We start from the raw sequence: 13921 nt of genomic DNA, 5'->3' as shown, positions 1-13921 counted from the left end.
TCGGCAACACCGAAACAGGGCGATATTTATAGTTGTATAGTTTACTGGAAGAAATCCCTGGTTCGCGATAAAGTCGAATTGTAGGTATGACTGACTATGACATCTTACGTCTCAAAGTGACAACCGCTTGGAATTTAAGGTCGTCAGGACAGCGGCAGATACCGACGGTTGTACCGCAGATTAGGAATGGATTGTTACGTGTTGTACCTACTGAGTACTGGGCTCGACATGGCATATATGTAGATCATAATGGGATTTTAAATAAATTATTGAAGATGATTAAATATTTTATTACCTTACATAAAAATTTTATCTTACTTAAAAATAACTTACTTACTAAAATGTCTAAACTAAATTTAAAAAAAATGTACGCCGGCGCCCGGGCACCTTCTGAATCTGAACCATAATCCAGCTAACTTTGACGTATTATAGTACCGCTTCACACGCTCCACGGATTGCTTACAAAATTATTTGTTTACAAATGGCTACCGAAAATGCATCGGCACGAAATGCCGCACATACTCATTATGTCGAGGGTGCAACAGTTCTGGTGAGTTCAAGAGAAATTTAAATCAGATTGTTCTGATCTTGTCAATGAATAGTATCTGGTCAGACATGACCAAGTAGCTCAGATTATCCATCAGCAACTTGCTCTTCCATATGGCCTTGTGGAATTTGAATAATACCTACATTATAAGGATGGTGAGCCAGGTGTGAAGCACGACAATGCCAGCTCTTTTAGGGCTGATCTATCACCACGGACAGAACTATTGCTGTCTCTTATCCTAAAATGGCTGCCATGCGAATCAACAAACAAAATGCTTCTCTTACAAAAGTTTTAAAAAGTACATAGAGTTCCGTAGTTAAAAATATACCTACATCTTACGGAACACTTAGTTTATCTGTTTCCTAGTCTTTCCAATAAATACCTAATTAAACAAACAATTACATGAATAAGTAAATAAATGATGCATATTTATTTTATAACAGGCCTTAATTATTTTAGTTCAGTGTATACTTAAGGAAATAGCCCTATTTATTCTTCGTTTGGTTACTATTGATGTATGCGCGGTAGTAAAAGTCGCTGAACAATATCACCATGAATAGGTTCTGTGGGATCAGTATATAGGCGGGGGTGCGCGGGAACGGGCAATCTGCTGCCACAGCCAGCGTTATGAAGTGTGTCAGAAGTATTGTGAACTGTATCTGCAACAGATAAATTATTACCTACGTACACCTCTACCATATACCACTGGACTTGGCGGCTGTCAAAGAGCTTTTGTGCCTATTTGATATTCGCCATTTTGGCGCTGTTGGCCATGTAGCGAGAGTCTGCGGTACTAAAACTATTGAAGACAACCTCAGCAAACATCGATAGATGGTGGGAAACTATTTCAAAAAAAATTGTGTACTTTATTTCGTTGATTCTTGAAGTATAAATAACACGGAAAACGAAGAAAATGTATTCAAAATGCAAAAATACTTCAGAGTATTGTACGTTGCTGTGCGGTCAATTGTATACCTACAAAATTAATTCTCTGGACGCTCGCAAGTGGCTCTTCAAATAGGCACAAACAATTTGCTGTCAAACATATGGAATAGCCTGTCCAGTGGTATTTAAACAGGTCTGTGCCTACGTATTATAAGTTTTCCAAAGCCTAATGTCACATTTATTCAAATAGACACATTATTCTTTCGAATTTCCAGTCGCCATAACTGAACAGTTAATGCACTTGTATGTTATGGACCTATCTTCAAAAAATGTTGTTTATTTATCATTTATGTGGTGTTAGGCCTTTTTAATATTGAGATAAATCTGTTTAAAATATTAAAAGTCTGCACACGATTAAAGTTAATCGTCTTGATGGAGAAAGAAGGTCAGGATACCATATGGTGAGGTTTTGTAACGCTTGGCCACTCTTGGCACTTACTGCTAAATAACGCATCATTTGAACGTAATAGGTAAGTTTGGTAGACTTGAATCGTATTTTACTGAGGTTTCTATTGTAAATATTTTGAATTTCCTTTATTTTATTTTTAAATAATCACATATTACAATATTTTTACGGCGCTTACTTATTACGTAAGTAAAATCTGAGCAAAGTATAATTACGCTCTATAAATCTCAGCTTAAAATTAGGCAATAATTGCTTTCAGTTCTATGATTTTCAAAATAAATAAATTTGTTTTACTATTCTGTTTATATCTTCAGTATTCAAATAAGGGCGTTATATTTAGGTTATGAAATTAGAATCAGAAACACCTATTTATCCAAAATCAACCACAAACGCACTTCCCCGGTAGCCCCAAACTAACATTGACCTAAATTTTCACGGAACCTAGTGTCCTTTTTGAATTTTTATGGATCTGAGTAAAGGGATCGTTTTAGTAATTAAGTCTTGAATATCACTACTAGGGATGCCAACCGTATTTTATATCATGTAGGCGTACTCTTTAATCTATAACACTAATACTTATGCTTAAAATACTATTTTTTTCACAATTCTTTTAAAAACCATGAAGAATTGTTATGTGCTACAAAAAGTACAATAAAATACCTTGTTAAAAATATAAAATAAGTATAATGTTTTTTGGAAGTTCGTACTCTTTATTTACCTCCTTTGAAATCAGATATATATACTCTATTTCTTCTAATAAAACTTAGCAACCCTAACCACTATATACAACTCTATATTCAGGAACGGTTCAAGGTAACATTCTATAACCGCTGGAAATCCTCCTGTAGCTCGGAAGAACCGAATCTTCTTCTCCTATTACTTACTTAAATTCTTAAAAAATATTGCAAGCGTGAGAGAGTTTTTGGTTGGCAGTTAAGTACCTGATTCATTATTAAATTGTTTATAAAAATCGTTATAGCTTACAATTTGTATTTGAGTAACGTGCTTCTTCCACCAAATGGACTCCTTGTAAGACTCATCCCATGTAGTCAAAAAGTAGTAAATATACATGATTATATGAACGACGGAGTTGACAGGCACCAGAAACGTAATATGACCACCTGAAATGGCAAAAGAAATTATTTAAGTTGTTCTCTCTTCGTAGTCATTCTCTCACTGTTGAGGATCGTGACACATATTCATTTGGTCTACGAGCTGTCTCCATTAGTTTCGCTCCGTCGCCTGGTGTAGTGCGGCGCTTATAGGTATCTGCAGATTTTTGCGATTTGGTTCGACCACCGTCCTCTCACCGACCAACATCCTCTGGAGCAAAAGCAGCCGTAAAAACTGCCAAATCCGAGTAGTAGGCGGCGGAAAATTAGTCTACTTAGTAGGAGGTTTCAGAGACCTTGGGGATTAAATGTCCCCTAAACAATTTGACGTAGAAGGTTACCCATTATGATTAAAACACCCAAGAAAACTCTATGAATTTAACTTGTTACTCGTGAGTAAAACATCAAATATCTACGTACACCTGGCAACAGTGTCCTGCTCCGTGGGTGCGTTTGCATTAGGTAGACAACTGGGACGAAAGTGAGACACTTATAATGTACCTACAAATTTGCGGAAAGAAAACAGAACTCAGTGGGAGGAATAAAACCAGTTTTAATCTGCCAGTTACTTTTCAGACACACCACGTGACAGCTTTTAAAATAATTTTAACCTTCCGAAATCGACAGTGCCCCAGGCCACTAGATTTTTCAGATACACGAAAACCGAAAGTGCCATATTACGACACACGATTCCGTCACGAAGTTCTAGCCCTTATTTTGTTTATAAGATATTTTATTTTACATGGTCTTATAGCTTGTTTCAATAGCTTTCATATACATTCACTTGAATCATCCTAATTATAAGTAATCTAATAATAAACGTAAAATAATACGCATTGACAGAACACTGCTCGCGGACCAAAATCACCCCGATCTAAGGCATTCCGCGCGCGATCAGAGTCTCCCCGGAACGGAAAGCAGCTGTGAAACATACCTGGTTCAATAGCTTTTTGAATGTAATTTGTCCATTTCCTAGTCCACTTGGCTATTCCAGGTAAATTTCTGGTCTACTGTGAGCCCCAAATATTTAAATTAAACGAAAAAGATATATTATTCAGTCGCGGGGATATGCGGCAATCCAACTTCAGCATTAACCGCCAGTTCATTGTCTTGGCACTATTTCGATATGATATTGAGAGCTGTCTTTATAAGGTACGTGATAGTACTTTCTAATCATTATCACTAGAGCATCCATCTTGTAGTGCAGCTAATCGAAGACAAGTTATACCATACAATAGTAGAAGGCGACATGACGCCTGCTGCCTCCTAGAGGACATCCTTTATTGGTCATAACATCTAGAGAGACTCCATGTGGCCTCTATCTTACAATCCTAAAATGAAACTATTCCAGATTGACAGCTATTTAAGTATTTCATATTTTAAAGTTTGTTTTCTAAGGTTTTTATTTATTTCATAGCTTTATTGGCTAACTTTTAGACATCTTCAGAAGACAAATATGTGTTATACGGCCATGACACGCAAACATCAAACTACCTATATACCTACACATTCAGACAATAAGTTACTCGTGCATAATAATATAGTTTATTGCTCTCTGCCCGTTGAATACATAATGTACAAGTCTGTTATGGACATTATTTAATACGGTAATTGTTTCAATGCAAATAATATCAAAGCACTGAATAATGTCACAATGTTTGACTCAGAGATATTACTTCATTTTGCCTATGGTAAATTCAATCGCGGATATACCGTTGATGAAAAATGGATATTATGTGCCATATCTTTAAGAGAGATAATTGGCTAAAGTAATGCATCTTAAGTTATGCAAATTAATTTAATTTAGAATAGTATAATGATACTATATATTAAAAGTTGCTGGTATGATAAAGGTTATCAGCGCGCGCGTAGCGTTAATCAAGGGTAATAACTTAAAGTTTTGAACCGAAATACATTCGAATTTTAACCAAAAATAAGTAAATTTCCTTTCAATTCAATTTTGTTTCTGTTTTAAATTAATTTCGAACAATGGTAATAAGACCATCTGCTCAAACCAAAATACAATAAAAGACGAATATTAAAGTCATATACTCCATTACACTAGAAATATTACTAAGTACTACTAGAAATATTACTAAGTACTACTCGAACATCAACAGATACCTACCTCCAGACAGGGAATAATAATATGTCCATGGTAATTTACACAACGAACGGGACCTTATTAAGTTTTTACAGCAACGATGTATGCTATGTTGTCGTTGTGGTCGACCATTGGTGCATTAGCTAATGGTCTGAGGCCAGCCCTGGTTATGTAGGGGTTAAGACTTCAATTTATTAATTGTTTACTATTGAAAGTAACTTGTTGCTCGTAAAACCTCACAAATATCAATTACACATGCCATGAATTCTTCACTGCCCGCCATTCTTGGTTAACCCTTTTGAAACGATTTTACTTAGATAATTTATGCGTCTAGATAGAGTGTCTTGCTGTTAGACAACCGATAAAAACAAGCCACGAATATTAGTTTAGTGTGCGCGACAAGCTACGTCTTACACTCGCGAATTGTATGACACTTTATGTTAGTGTGCGTGAATTGCTCAAAATAGAGATTAACTCTAAACACAATCATTTTCGACGTTTTCACAGCTGTCACAGTCTATCTAGACCATAATATATGATCTAAACATTTAATTGAACGAAGTGAAAGTGTTATTCGAATTCGTTAAATTAATTACTTAAAACAGAACAATATGAAAACGCTGTGAGCGACCGTTTGGTTAGCGTCGCGAGCTATTGTCTTTAGTCCGTACTTACTATGGAATATTAAATGTTAATATATAATTTACCTGGCACCCATTTCACCATGCCCCATGCAACGGCAACCATACCAAAATGGTGGTAAACATGAAGGAATGATACTTGATTGTTTTTCTTACGCAAAACAAAAAATACCTGAAAATAAACACTGGTAAATTATAATTATGACTCAAATATAAAATTTAAATACAACGAAATCACTACAAGCTTTTATTGAACTTGCAATATTATAGCTTTTGTTCGGGTCAAATGTTGTTAAAAATTTAAAGTGTTACCATCACTGACCTGTATAAATACCCCTGGACAGGCTGTTCCATATGTTTGACAGGAATTTTTTTGTGCCTGTTTGAAGCGCCACTCGCGAGCGTCCAGAGAACTAATTTTGACGTTTATTACAAATGGCTGCGAGAGAAGCGTAGGGGAGAGCAGGTAGGATTCGTACAGAGGGAGCATTCGTACAGTGGTCATATTATTACTATCCAACACACTGATGTGTTTGTATTTATAAGCGTGACTTCCCCGTTTATGCGTATAGTCTAACCGCGGGAGAGGCGTGGTAGTACATCTACGAGTTTCGTTGGAACGAGGCGTTACGTGTTTTCACGCTGCGTACGTAATTTTTTGATGTACCTTTGAACGTGCTTAACAACAATTTGTTTTCTAATTTCTTATGGCTCATGAATTGATGCTGTTATTTGTAATGTCAGTGTTCATTTTGGGCCAATCTTGACGGTTATTTTTATATTAAACTGGTTTTTTAAATATTTGGGTTGGGGCACCGTCGTACAGTTACGAATGGGGTGGATTCATACTGTACGAATGATGAGGTCAGATAATGTGATTAATAATTTTATTACAGAATCATGCCGCGAATATATGTGAAGGGGCAAGTTCCCTACTAACGGGAGAGGTAGTTGAAGATAAGGCCCAGACGTATATGTGCAATAACAACAAGCCATACCTGAAGAAATGGATCCTAATCAACACAGCAGCAAAGAGGGTGAAACACACCCTCTTTGCTGTCAGAGCCATTTGCCTTAATTTCATCAACTATAGGATTTATAACACCAGAAATTATCTGACCCTAAATCAGACTGAAATGCATGGAAAACATCGAAGAATTGAATATTGCTAGGAAATTCATGAATATATTATGCTGATACTCCTGAAAAGAACAGATTGGAACTGAAAAATCAAAAGATTCAGAAGACGAGCATGAGAGGAAAATAAGAACCAGGGAGATAAAACGCGCTTTACACTTGCTAGCAGAGACAAATATAAAAATAAACCAAAAAGACAAAAGAAAACTGTAGCGATTGATAGTGAGGATGAGACTCATATAAGTAAAAGAGAAAATTCTTGTTCTCCTTAGAAAAGATATCTGATGAACTATCATCTATCTACTTACAATGAAAATCCTGTTACGATGTATAACATAAAAGAATGCTTTCTGCCGGTCAAATTTGAAACGAAAAAAGCTGTTCTACATTATATTGGACAGGTGGTAAGATAATATAGCTCCACTGAATACAAAGTTTAAGTTTTAGTTCTGAGATCAAAGCAAAGTATCTGGAAATCCCGTGTGTATACAATGTGCAATAAAAGATCCACCTATTGAGTGTGTGACAATTCGTAGTTTTGATTAATAAATACCAATGAGTATATAAGTAATATTGATTGATTCATTAAGGAAATAAGAAAACTTTATAAAAAATGTTTTACTATTTTGATTTAACGACAACTGTTCAATTGTTTCATATTTATAAATACCTGACTCTAGAGTGTAAAAAAAAAACAATATTGTTAATGATTACTGTCATAAAGGCCAATTCTCAGTTAATTTTGATCTCAATAAAGCTTACGTTGAGTATAAATGGCATTTTAATCACGTTGTACGGAGGCTCACCACTATGTACGAATGTGCCCCACGCCGTATACGAAGCTACCCCGCGTAGGGGATGCATTCGTACAATTTCCATTTTTTGGAAAAAGCACCACAACTTGGTTATAATACATTGTATCAACATACAACTATGCGTTATTAAAGCCAGATATGCTAGTAATATAGCAGTATTAAATATATTTTCAAATAGCTAAAATATAACATTTTACAAGCCTTAGAGTAAAAAGTGTACGAATCCTACCTGCTCTCCCCTACAGTATTCAGAAGTAGTTTTGCATTTTGAATAAATTTTGTTTGTTTTGCGTCTTATTTACCGTTTGCTGTGTTATTCATACTTCAGGAACTAACGTAATGGGGTACTTTTTTTACTGTACTACCATGTTTGTTTAACTGACGTCGTCATCACTAGTCGTTATACCACAGACTCTTGCCATGGCCAACAGAACTAAAATGGCGAATATCATACAGGCACAAAAGCACTTTGACAGCCGCCAGTCCAGTGGTAGATAGTAGTGCCTCATGTTACGAGAGACTGCGGTACTAATACTAGTGATGACCTCAGCAAGCATCGATAGATAGTGGGAAACAATTACAAAAAAAAGTTGTACTTTATTACGTTGATTCTTGAAGTATAAATAACTTATAAAAAACTAATAAATAAATGCAAAATACTTCAGAGTATTGTACGTTCCTTCGCAGCCATTTGTATTATATACGTCTAAATTAGATCTCTGGACGCTCGCGAGTGGTGCTCCAAATAGGCACAAAAAAATTACTGTCAAACATATGGAACAGCCTGTCCAGTAGTATTTATACAGGTCAGTGGTTACTATGAACCTGTGTCAGTTGACAGTTGAGTCCAAAGACATTGACTTTCATGATAAGCATCACCTGTAGCGATATTCACTAGAGCTCGTGTGTATTTTTGACTGTCGGAAAAACAGATTTGCTTGTTGTGCGGCTGTTGTTCGGATGCATTATTTTATTGTGAGTTGTGAGTGCTATTTATTTATTTATTTCCTAGGCACTTCAACAGAATATATAATAATACATTTACAAACATAACATTATTTACAGCTTAGATCATTTATACATCTACAATCTAGATAGACTATGTGAAAACGACGAAAAAATTGAGGTTAATTACAGTTAACCTCTATTTTAAGTAATGCACGCACATTAACACAAAGTGACATATATCGCGGGTATAAGACGTAGCTTGTCAAGCACATTAATGTAATACACCTGGCCTGATTTCATCGGTTGTCTAGCAGCAAGAGGCTCTATCTAGATGTATAAATAATCTAAGATTTACAGTTCTAATGTACACATATGACAGCATCAACACCAGTGGGAGGCTCCTTTGCACAGGATGCCGACTAGATTATGGGTACCACAACGGCGCCTATTTCTGCCGTGAAGCAGTAATTTGTAAACATTATTGTGTTTCGGTCAGAAAGGCGCCGTAGCTAGTGAAATTACTGGGCAAATGAGACTTAACATCTTATGTCTCTAGGAGACGAGCACAATTGTAGTGCCGTTCAGAATTTTTGAATTTTTCAAGAATCCTGACCGACATTGCATCGTAATGGACAGTGCGTATCAATTGCCATCAGCTGAACGTCCTGCTCGTCTTGTCCATTAATGCCATAAAAAAAGCATTGACCAATATTAATTGAAAGTTGAATCGTTGACTATGATGCCTATACATATAAATAAAATTGGAATGTCTGTTTGTAATATTGAAATAACCGTTTTTTACTACATGTATATCTATATATTTACGGTACATACACCAAAAACACTGTCTGTCTGTTTGTTCCGGCTAATCTCTGAAATGGCTGGACCAATTTTGACGGTACTTTTATTGGCAGGTAGCTGATGTAATAAGGAGTAACTTAGACTACGGTTATTTTAGGAAAAATGCTTTTATTTTAGAAAAATAAATTAATGTTGCAATATTCAAGAAACGGTCAAATTCTAGAAATAATTTATATGGTAAAACAACACTTGCCGGGTCAGCCAGTATACAATATAGTTGAACCTCTCTGACGTCACTTCCCGACAGGATAGTTTTATCACTTGTGTCATGATACATATTATTATATTATATTTACCGTATCTAACAGATCCATCAGTTTGATCACAAAGTAACCATAACAGACTTTCCAGGCGTACTCCAGACTGTCCGGCTCATAGTCCACGGGATGGCACACCAGGGAGTAGTGACGGAGCCAGCCCAGTCGTAAGCTCTGAACAAAACAACTTGTTATTAACAGTTTAAGGTCCGTATTCCACCAAAGCGGAGAGGAGATGTTAGCAGGGAGGAGATGTGAGTCAGTCAACTGATATCTACGAAAGAGGGACGTCATGTCGATACAAAAGATATATTTTAATTAGCTTCAGTAAGAGGAATTAGATAAGGCCCGTATTTTGATAACCAATCAGATTCCGTTATTTCCACCTCTTTTTTTTATGGAAACCTGTTGTTAAGTGATCACCGCCGCCCACAATCTCTTGTAACACCAGAGGAATCACAGGAGCGTTGGCGGCCTTTAAGGAAGGTGTACGCGCTTTTTTTGAAGGTACCCATGTCGTATCGTCCCGGAAACACCGCACAAGGAAGTTTATTCCACAGCTTCGTAGTACGTGGAAGAAAGCTCCGTGAAAACCACACTGTGGAGGACCGCCACACATCCAGATGGTGGGGATGATATCCTAACTTGGATCCTATCCTCCTCTCGGTTTAGCTTCGGTGGAAATGGATCAAGCGGAGAGGAGAGGAGATGTCTCATTTGTCTATAGATTATTGTGCCGCGTCGAGCGAAGAAGCGGCGCGGTGGAGCGGTGCTGATGCGTGAAGGCGTATTCCCTGCTGCCTTTTCCCCGCTCCTCGCACACCTGAAAGCGTTCTATGCACAGCTCACATCTCTCCGCTTTTGTGGATACCGGGACTAATAGCAAACAGTTCTCTATCGATTATCACACTTGAAAATATTGCGATTTAAATGAAATTATTTAACGCCCGATAGTTTTCGGAGGCAAAATAGCGAACTCAGTTCACTCAGTTCCTATAGGTATTATTGAGCGAGCAAATTACAAGAATTGCTATATATATAAATATGTAATATGTTTCGTGTATCTTGGAAGGTGCTCTAACGTCTTTGATACAATTCACTAACGGTAGTTTTTCGCGGATGAAAAACTGGTCTTCGAAACGGCTTTTACCGAGCTTGCGCACCCATCGTCTTCCAACTCTCTTTAAATTCTAAGGTAATCTTTATTATGTCAAAGCAAACCCAATAACAGTTTTGTAAAGTATAAAGAATATTACTCACATGATAAACAACATATACACACGACAATATCTGGACTGCGTCATATAATCCTATAACACCGCGTAGATCGTAGGGCGCTCTGTTCTTCATGTAGTTGGGAAGTAACCGCAGCACCAGTAGCAGGTAGAACAAGAGGAGACACAGGCCAGGCCATGGTGAACCTATGAGGGGCCACTCTCTGGTTCTCTCATCTAGAACATAATGACATATTTATAGTATAAGTTATGCGTCTTTATGACATCTTATTCTGGCTTCGTTCCGCCGACAGCCAGAGGTTTTTCCGGAAGTGAGTTAATGATCCTGTAGAGCATGTAACCGGCAGGATGGTATAGGGTGCTCACCAGAACTGGGATGACATGATATGTGCATTTCACGAGCCAAAACTGAATCAAGTCAAGTCTTGTTTATAGCGAAGATATATTTAGCATAATATGACAGAAATAGAAGCTTCATCAAGGCGATGCATCGCCGTACGACACATTGCGATGTGTGGCGCTCTTCTTACCAAATACAAGTATGATGGTCACTAAGCGGACTTTATTTATTTATTTGTCTATTTCTTTATAAATTGCGTTACATGCACCTCGTAAGGCATAGCAATAAACAGCAAAGGGAAAGACTTAAATTAAAAATTAAAAAAAAAAAAAATCATGAAAGTATAGTATTTTTTTTTGTTTTTCATAAAGCGTTTATAAATTGTGATAATTTTGACTTTGATTTTGATTTTAAAATAACATTAGAATCAATATTACCCAGCAAAGAAAACTTTACCCCAAAAAGCGTTACATATGGTAGGAACCCGAGTACGACGGTCTCATCTCAGTCTCAACTCTAAACCAATCCCCACAAAATGAACCGCATATCGCCTTAGGTCATTGTATTCTTTCAATATACTTATTTCACTTAAATGTTACTCTTTTTTACATATATTTCGAGTCCATTCACAGTATAATAGACAAGTCTCGATGGCATGGGAGTGTATGGCCTCGTATACCACGATAGAGTAGGGGGGACGCTAAGCACCATACCACAACGGGTAGCATAGTGAAACTATGTAGACACGCGTATTAACTCATTCTCCCATAGCCTAAACCATATCACTAAGACATTAAGGATAAATAAATGTGTTCTTCGTTTTCAATTTGTCATCTCCACTAATATTATAAATGTGAATTTAAGTTTGAACCGTCTGAACCGATTTTCATGAAATATTGTACAGAGATCTATCTAGATCAAGAGCTTGGGAAAGGACATAGGCTACCTTTTAACGCTAATAAAAGGCTTGGCCGGGTTGAAATAGGGGGTGGAATTTTGTATGAAAGTTCGTATCAATAATAAAACCATGAAAATTTGTATTTAGGCATTTGATAAGAAATAAATATTTGTTTTAGCATTTTTAAGATTTAGACATGTGTGGGAATGAAAGTTTTATAGTTGGTAGCTTATAAAAATGTATTAACAACAGCAGTATGTATTATTTGCAAAGTGAGTTTATAAACAAATAAAAAATGCTGCCCAAAGTAACCGAACTACATTTTTGCGGGGTACGATAATGAATGGGTATATTATGATAATGAAATATTAATTATTTTCGAGAAATTCGAATATGTGTACAATAATTATTACTGTATATATAGATATATCAGAATGTTGTAAGCGTAATTTTGCTTTTAAATAAGAGGTTTAGCCGTTCATGTGTTATAATAACAGTATTTTGGGAATATTTAAAATATTAGCGCTCCTATGATTACTATTGTATCGAATACGCACTAGTGACCTTGGCAAAAGTAAACTTAACAAACATATTTAACAAGATTATACGCGGGGCTAATGTAAAGATTGCCTGAAAATTGTTACTATGTGGTGACTGGTGACCCACAAGCTAGCTCATAATAAAAACAATTAATTTTGAAACAATAATCCCTTCTCTTTTAATATAATAATAATATTAATGTTGGCACTCACCTATGATTTCTTCATTTAGATAATAGTACAATCTTACGGTTCCTTTTAATATCAGCGCCATTTTAGTATCAAGCGGCTATTTAGTTCGACATACTCGACAATACTGAATAGTTCTAAGGACAAGGACCTGGGATCAGGGATCAACGTTTGTTTCATCATTGAATGCTACATGGGTCTGATATCTATTTCAATCGGTGTTACAAAACCATGTAAATGAAGCACTTTTACCTAAATCCTCATTAACGAATTGGAATGCACGTTATTGTCCCAAATACCAAGGTCCATAGTCCACCAGGCGCCTCCGTAAGTAATACATGATCCAATGTTTTTTTATCTTTGTGTTACTCGAAATACTCCCAGCGGCATATAAATAAATATTAAATAAGTGTATTTTCCAAACAAGTAAAAACTAATTTATTTTTCTTAATTAATTTCTTGTTCGTGAATTAGCTTTGACGTCAATTAGATCGACGATAGACGTAGATCGCACAGCGCTATTAACCTGTATTTTTATTCACCGAAAAGTTGCCTCTCTTTCTGTCGCGTGACTCTTACCTTTTCTGACGACGTTAGGGTTGTCTTCTTTACCCTAAACTGTACCTACCCAGTATAAGGTCATCTTACAAAATAGCTCAGATTTTTTTATTTATTTAATATAATGAGGTATGTAATCGTTATTTTAAATCAATATCCTTTCGTTGTTAAACCTACATTATTTGCAGATACTAATGTATGCGTTGGAAGACCACGACATAGTCAACATAGTTAACTTTTTCTTCAAAAAGGAAAAACTATAAATAGTAAGGTAGGTACTTGAAAAATATATATTGTAATAGTACAAGTATAATGGTGATAAATAGGTGGCTATGATGAATAGTAATTTCATAATAATAATAACTTTTATTGTTTCAGCGTCTTTAGAA

The 13921-nt window shown here is 36.1% G+C and overlaps 1 protein-coding gene across 2 annotated transcripts; it reads right to left on the bottom strand.

Moving 5' to 3' along the window:
* Nucleotides 1-274: 274 nt before the first annotated feature.
* LOC126967369 (elongation of very long chain fatty acids protein-like) lies at nt 275-13402 on the bottom strand. Of its 2 annotated transcripts, none has more exons than XM_050811804.1 (6): nt 12999-13402; nt 11034-11224; nt 9813-9947; nt 5822-5927; nt 2883-3019; nt 275-1206 (listed from the first exon to the last, which is right to left on the bottom strand). In XM_050811804.1, the coding sequence occupies exons 1-6, from the start codon at nt 13057-13059 to the stop codon at nt 1033-1035; spliced, it is 804 nt and encodes a 267-aa protein (XP_050667761.1). In that variant the 5' UTR covers nt 13060-13402; the 3' UTR covers nt 275-1032. The 2 variants fall into 2 exon arrangements, with proteins under 2 accessions (XP_050667761.1, XP_050667762.1); XM_050811805.1 differs by lacking the exon at nt 12999-13402 and adding an exon at nt 11375-11602.
* Between the last annotated feature and the right edge of the window lie 519 nt (nt 13403-13921).

The sequence above is a fragment of the Leptidea sinapis genome, chromosome 13, assembly GCF_905404315.1.
Source record: "Leptidea sinapis chromosome 13, ilLepSina1.1, whole genome shotgun sequence".
Taxonomy (NCBI): Eukaryota; Metazoa; Arthropoda; class Insecta; order Lepidoptera; family Pieridae; genus Leptidea; species Leptidea sinapis.
Note: the sequence above shows the minus strand (reverse complement) of the source record. Positions and strands in the feature narration are given on the sequence as shown.